This window comes from Pteropus alecto, unplaced genomic scaffold, assembly GCF_000325575.1.
Source record: "Pteropus alecto unplaced genomic scaffold, ASM32557v1 scaffold71, whole genome shotgun sequence".
NCBI classification, from domain to species: Eukaryota; Metazoa; Chordata; class Mammalia; order Chiroptera; family Pteropodidae; genus Pteropus; species Pteropus alecto.
Window position 1 is genome coordinate 5,860,825 of NW_006433024.1, and position 7,814 is coordinate 5,868,638.

The 7,814-nt window shown below is 40.9% G+C and overlaps 1 protein-coding gene across 2 annotated transcripts in view; it reads right to left on the reverse strand.

Annotated features, from left to right (window-relative positions):
• The window catches only part of LGR4 (leucine rich repeat containing G protein-coupled receptor 4), a 90,452-nt gene that overhangs the window by 24,310 nt on the left and 58,328 nt on the right, over nucleotides 1–7,814 (reverse strand). The window contains exon 3 of one of the 2 annotated variants that reach the window (XM_006907986.3): nucleotides 665–736. The exons of the other annotated variant lie outside the window; for it this stretch is intronic. Within the exon in view, the coding sequence (XP_006908048.1) occupies nucleotides 665–736 (72 nt within the window). The remainder of the gene's footprint in view (nucleotides 1–664; nucleotides 737–7,814) is intronic. 2 annotated transcript variants of the gene reach the window in all.

The window sequence follows — 7,814 nt, forward strand, 5'->3', positions numbered from 1 at the left end:
ATTTTTGCCTAAAGCTATTCCTTGTCACATTAATAAAATAACGGCCTGTCATAAATCATAATCACAGAATGGAATGGTAAAGGGCCCACCTAGCTCACTGAACCAGAGAGGCCTAGTGACTTGCAGGCGGTCACCCAGCAAGGCAGTGGCAGCGGTAGAAGTGGGGCTGGCAGTCAGTGGTCTGGTTCCCAATCCTCCACCTTCCAAACTCCTGACCACTGCCAGGAATTTATGTCCTGGTCACTCCACAGGCTATATAAATCACAGGCATCTCAATGTTCTCTAGCTCTAAAATTATTTTAACATTTGGAGCTCTTGTAAGCCTTCTTCCCTTTAGGTCAGCTAATTCAAAGTTCTTATAGCTATAAAACAAGTATCAACAAAACCCTACCAGTAGAGCTTTTTATTTAATGCCTTATCCACACAAAAAGCCTAACCATAATGCACTATAGGTCAGAATACCTATTATTTAGATTTTAACTTTTGTTATCTAGACCGAAGGTTGCCTAACTCAACCTCTAGCCTCCCACACTACCATTGGCCACTCCTTAAATCTTTTAATCCTGAACTAAAAGAAACTCTGCTTAACCTAGCTCCAAGCATGTTGACTATGCAGAAAGAAAACACACAGCCAGCTGTGAAACTCTAAAATTGCATTACTTACAGAACTTTGAGTTCTTTCAACCCAGACAAGGCCTTTGGGTGGATAAAAGAAAGGTCGTTGCCAGCCAATCGTCTAGGGAGAAAAAAAAAGTAGCAAGCAAGAGGAAAAAAAACTGTAATTCAGACTCTTAAAATTCAGAACTCACAATTACCTAATCTGTGATTAAAGCTCTATGTTAAACATTTCTCAAGTCTATGTGACATTAAACATAGACTTAAACCTCTGCAAAAGCAATCCTAAGAGTCTTCCAATGAGATGAATGTCTCTAGAATTTTTTTTTAAACTCCCAATACAATAATTTAAACAGGCACATTTTTATTCTGGTGAGGTCAAGCAAGCCAAAACACATTAAACCAAATTAAGTTTGCTATTCATGGTCACTCTCTGCAGCTTGCAGTGTTTTCCAAGTGCCTCATAAATACAGACTACTGGTCGGTAGACAGTCCTGTTTATTCAGATCAGAGCAAACCAGTCTGTCAAGGAGGAATGCCTTCAAGAGGCAAGTCAGCCTGTTATCTCTCCATAACCTAGGGCAGCATATTCCATGCAAAAGACAGGCAAAAAGTAAAAGTCATTGTAAGCACAGCTTCCCAAACAGAAGGCCTATAGGTTTTTTTTCTTAAATAAACATTGCCATAAAGAAATTTTGAAATGACAAATTTAAGTGGGAGTAAGAATAAGGACAAGAATACTTTGGGTCCTTTCGAAGAGATCTGAGCACACCATTCATACTGAGGCCTACGTTTCCTCCCATTTCCCAGACACATAAATGGGAGGAAAAGTTGAACAGAGGACTTGAAGGAGAAGCAGCAGGAAGTAGGAAAGCAACTCACATAAGTAACTTATAAACAGGTGAACAGAAGGAAGTTTTTCAAGTATTGACTTAAAATGATAGTTGTGTGCCCAAATGATTAAAGACAGCACTGTTCTGGTTTCCTGGTTCCCTCAGGAGTATTCTCACAAGTGAGGAGCTTTATCATATATAATTTTTTTTTACTCTCTCCCTCTCATGTCTTGGGATCACATAGTCACCAAGTCATATTAATTCTTCATTTAAAGCTTCTATTTCCATCATCCTTTCTCTTCTCTCTGTAAGCACCCTGTACACCCCTGAGCCTTATCCATCAATTCATTCATTCACTAAAAAGTTTAACTCATTAACAAATATGAGTGCCTTCTAAGTGTCAGGCACCCAACAGTGTCTTCTTAGACTTGCGGTGTTCCCCTCCTTCCAATCTGTTCCTCTTATACACCTTAATTTTAGGAACACAGGAAGGCTCCTTTACTCTTCCTAAAATCTGAAGTCACTGAGATCTGAAACTCTACTTTTTAGATGCATTGTTATTTTCTTGAAGTTTTTCTCCCAGTTAAAATGCAAATAGCCTTGGAAAGGATAATACTTGATCTTCACCTAGTATTAACATATCAAGATGTGTGTGTGTGTTGGGTGAGGGTGTGGGTAGAGGAGTGAAAAAGAGAAATAAGCAGAAGACTCAGAAACCAAAAGTGAGTATGTCACTTCTTCAACAGCAAAGATAACAATGCTGGATTTTTAGACACCAGAGTTTTAACAGAGGATTCATGCCGCTAAACTAAATTCTTCCTAAAAAAACCTGTCACCATACACTTTGCTTCTCACGAGACACCCTAGCACCTGACCTCTATACTGCCTGCCTTTTGAGGCTTCCCACACTCCAGGCTCATAGCATTTTACCTCTTAGAAGTCACCATACGTACAATGAGGGACTAAAAATGGTTTTAAGACCTCTTCAGGACTTCCTTCCGTTTAAAAATGTTTCTCCTCAACAAATCCTCTTGGTTCTGGACTAGCCAGCTTCATTCATTACTATGTCCTTAAATGCTTCACACCTCACTATCTCATCTTCACCCCTTAAATACCGAATTCCAGTGTTACTTCCCATGAACATTTCCATTCTTATGTGCAAATTCTTAGAACTCGAACTTGGTCACAAATTACCTTCTACTGGCTGTTTCTTGCACAATAGTCTCGGAGGCCAAGTACGAACACTTCCAAGAACAGGGCATGCATCTTACACCGCTGTTATCATTCATCACTAGGTGAACTCATTACTCAGAAACCGCTTTCTCAGAATTTCTTGTGCTTAGCACCCCACAGTCTACCTTGGTGCAGGCTTAGTGCACACTCTCTCAGGGGGCTTTCAATTGATAATGCTCACAGCTGTAATGCAGTGTTCAGAAGATCACACCCTTAAAAGATCAAATTGTACCATAAGGACTACAAGAGGCAATAGCTTTCTTCCCCCACAGGTCTGCAAGAAGCCACGTAACTATGACGGCTCCTCCACATTATCTGCAAGACTAGCCTTAAACTGTCGAGTCTGCCAAACAAATAAACACTATAAACAGACTAAGGTTGTTACAGGATTCTTATTATTTTGTCTCTAATATTAGCTTTTACTGTCCCCATATCTATGAGCTTTCCTTGAAGAGTTCAGTCTATTGTACTGGAGCTCATGAAAAAGAATATTTTATAATTTCACAAAGGAAGTGGCAAAATGCAGAGAACCTGATTACCTTTACTTGTCAACAAAAAAGAGTGTTTAACCACATGAGCCAAAACATTTGCTTCCTTTTCCTAAATCTCTGCCCCTTTATAAGTCGTGGGAAAACTAAAGTAACCAACTTCAAAAAGCATCCTCTCTTTCTCCACTATTTATCATTACTGGAAACTACCGGTCTCTGCATGTGGCTTACCCTGAGATGCGAGCCCATCACCTGGAGAAATCAACGTTACTAGGATGAGGTGGGCGGTGATGATGCTGAGAAGGGGGCCCACTACCTCACGCTACTTTGATTACTTCGTTGCTTACTGGAGTACACATACCATGTAGAGCCTTCAGGAATGCATCTACGCACATTTACCAAGCTGCTGTGCTAATTAATAATCAATGCAGCAGCCAGGTAAAGGCTCTGCGGCTTTAGCAACTGCACCCTCTGAAGCCTCTTTTGTTTATTTTATGAGGCAGTGTTTCTTAGAGGAGACCCTAGGGACGCTTCACATTCAAAATCGCAGATCCAGAGAGGGAAAGGGAGTAAATAACAGGGTTAGGGACAAAGTCAGTATTTCTGGAAGGAAAAACCTACTCTGCAATGAGCCTACAGTAGATACAGGCACCATGATAGGGGTTTACAGACATTCTTTTTTTTTCATGTTAATCATCTCATAACAATAGCCCCACTTCTCTGAGTCCCTAAGAGGTTAGGTGACTTGGCATAAGTCACACAGCTGGTAAGCAGAGGAGCCAGCATTCCAATGCTTATCCCCTTTCTCCTGCACCGTGCGTGATGCCTCTGATGTGTCACCAAGAGGTTGGGAAATAATTCCCAGAGAAGTGGAAAAGAGTTGGACTTGGGCAAGTTAATAGCCTTGTTTGTGTTGCAACAGCTCTCACAGCAGACAAGCGCTCACAAGCAAGGATCACGGCACCAGGAGCTCAGAACTGCAAGTTTATACAGGAGTTTCCGGTGCCATCTCTCCCACAGCCAAAGATGACCAGTGGGAAGGGGAGAGGATGGGACCTCTGGGTGCCAAAGGTGGGGGACAGAGCATTCTCTTGTGCTTTTTTAGCAACTCCCAAGGAAAAAGAGGTGGCTGATGAGGTTGTCTGTGCTAGACTTAGTTTTTTAAGCTTCTCACGTCATGAGAACCTACTGGCTGGCTCCAGAAAAACTTTTCAACTTGGTAAATGATGATATTTATAAATTTTTACTATTCTTCCAATTTCTGTGAAGCCCTGAAGGAAAAAAAAAATCAGTAAGGTGAGAACACAGAAATGAAAGTGGTATACTTTTGTGCTTGCTGAGGGTATACAGTCCCAGGAATCACTTACTTCTCCCCTCTGCACCCTCAACCTTCTCAGTCTCCAAAGACCATAAAAAGCCTGGCTGTAAGGTGTCAATCCACCTACGCTTTTACTCTTCCTGCTGTCACCTAACTCTAGGCCCTCATTTATTTTTCCACCTGGGTTATTGCCATGAATTTCCACAAGACTCCTGCCTCCAACCACTTAATTATAATACCGTTGAGATCTAAATCTTAAAAAGCACAACTCTGAGCATTTTCCCAAAGGCTTTTTTCCCTGCTGAATAACCCATTCAGTATGATCCTCTTCTTCCTTTCCCATCTAGTTCTCCAGTGTTCCTTGTATCTGCAATTTAGTACACTATGCTTTTCCACCTCTGACTCTGCTCATGACACTTCCTTCACCGGAAATACCCCCACTCCAGCCTCTGCCAATTGAAACCTTATTCATCATCACTGTCCAAGCAGGATACTATCGTCATATGAAACCATTATATCACCTTCCTCTGATTCCACAAAGCTCCCTCATTGTACACATCTGATATTGTCTCTAGTTACTATGACTTTGTTGCAAATCCTTCGATTGAGTTATATGTCCCTTAAAGTCAAGGACTAGGTTATATTAATTTTGTAACCTCTTGCATGGGGCCTGACAAGTAGAATACCCTTGGTATTTGCTGTAATGCCTTAACTAATCTCCGAGATATGTCTCTGGATTCAAAAAGGTAATACTGCTACTTAAAGAGTAGGAAAAACTTACTGATTCTGATTCTCTTCACTTTCCGACAGGTTTTCTTCTCTTGTTTCATTTCTACTCCATTCTCCTAACAAGAAAGAACTACTTGGCTAGATTTTAAAATGCTACGGCAACAATTCTCTTTCTTAACATATAATGGTAGTATATTTTCTTAAGGGGAGGGAAGCAGGGTGGACTTTAAACACGGGCACATCAGTCCAGTGGTCAACAGTATTATCTCAACACAATCTGGGTCACACGCATGATCACACAGAATTAAGAGAAGTCTAGGAGGACTTCATATAGGGCCTCAGGCTACCTCAAAGCAACTCTCATTCATTCTGCTTGTTAGAACAATCCCAGAAGCACAGAGAGCCAAGGCAGAGAGGAGAGAGACTGAGAAAGGGTCGAGGAGAGGAAAACAGTAATCCACTAGACTTCCGCTCTCCCTGTGGATTTGGAACCTTTCCAGGAAACAGGATACAAGTGGCTTAGTGTATAATGTCTTTGTGAATCAGTTTTGTGTGCATTTATTATTCATAAGGTCCACAAATTCATATTAGGGGCTCCTTCCAGAGGAAGCCAGAGTTCAATTATATCCTGTATTCTGAATGCATATGCTACATGATATTTTCTATCTGCCATCCCTCCAGAGGGGGAAGCAGTAACAGCGCTGGCTAAATGGACACTGGTTGATGGTGTGTGTGAATGAGCAGGCCACATTTCAGAAGGTAATCTATGTGCTGAATTAGACTGGGATTTCTTCACTTGGAAAGCCATTTAAACAAATGAGACAGGCAAGTATGAAATAGAGAATAAACCATTGGTGTTTATTTCTCTGAGAAATGCCTGGATTTAGATTTCTTCTAGTCTGTTACAGGAATTTCATTGTAGCCATGTGGCTGGAATTCTAGCCAAGAATCAGAAGAGTACGGACTACAATCTACACTGACTAGACATATGGACCGAGATGCGGGGAGGGCAGAGGAGGGTTTTGTAGCTTCCAGCAGCTGCTGTGAGGAGCCTGGGGTGGAGCAAGCAGACAGAGGCAAAGTAACTGCGGCAGTAAGGTCGAAGCACACTTCCCATACAAACAAGAGGGAGCTTTACTCCTGGCAATTTCTCTAACACGTTATGGAGAGTTTGGAGGAGTAGGTGAAAACCCAGAAGAGAGAGCAGCCACAGCCGCCCGTGCATTCATATGACTACCTTCATTTTGCAGAAGTGCTTACTTACCAGGTGGCCTGGAATTGTGCTATTCTCGAGACCTGACAGAAAAGTACTTTGAGAACCACCCTTCCCTACCAAGCTACCTTTATCTACCCCTCAGCAATACTTTCTCTCTTCCTTCACCATTTCTTTCTACACCTATGTTTCCCCACCCAGCAGATCTTCATTTGAAGCCACACATACAAAATACACAGATTGTACCCAACCATGTCTAGGCTGCCTCTCTTGCAATGCCATTCAATTTTCTCAAATAGGTGGATCAGCGCAGCATAATGCTACGTGCAAATTACAACAGACACAACCACCAGCCCAGGACGCTGCCTTCAGAGAAAGCAGTTCCAGATCAAAACTGAATTGGGCAAGTATGGCCACAGGAAAGCGTCCAACAGGAGGTGAGTGATATTCTCTTATTAAATATAATTTGAAATCAGCAGGATCTAAAATTTGGACAAGCCTTATAAAGTAAAAGCAAAAAAACATAATACATACTTCTAATATAAGTCCTTAATCAGATATTTATTTACATGTTAAGGCCCTTCTACGTGCTCAGAATTCTGCTGCCGCCTGTGAAAAACAAAGACCTCAAGAGGTCTACTGGTTCCCATCTAGGGACATTTAGTGTCAATACATATCAATGAAAAACTGAAATCTGTGAAGCACTTTTTTATTTTCATAATCCTACTCTACTGGCTTTTAAAACAACCCTGGATAGTGGGCCAGGAAGTCTTAGCACCACACCCTCTACCCTGTAGTTTCTTTTTTAAACAAATGAGGAAAGTAAGCCCCTTTTTTCCATGTCTTGTTCAAGGTCCTATAGCACCACTAAAAATGTGAATCCTAGAAATAACACAAGGTAAATAAAATAATGTAAATTCTAGAAATAGAACAATGTTGTCTTATGTTATTTTCTATAAATGACTTTAGGAGAACCAAAGGATGTAGTTATTTTCTTAGTGAATACAGAGGGCTAGCTAAATAGCTAAATAGCATCCTTTTCCATTAAATAAACCTCATCCGATACAATATAACAGATTCCTGAATCGACTAACGTTTTACTTATTTACCTTATTGCTTCACATACCAGGAAGAGATTTACATGTTCATGTAACTTTTGTGTAAGTATATGCAAAAAGTGAGTATGTTTTATGAACATGCATGTATTAAGAACCCCTATCATGGAAATTCCTAAGTTTTTAAAAGTAGTCTTCCTTCATAAAGAGGATACACAGATAGATGGATGGATAGATGGATAGATAGATGGATGGATGGATGGATGGATGGATGGATGGATGGATGGATGGATGGATGGATGGATGGATGGATGGATGGATGGATAGATA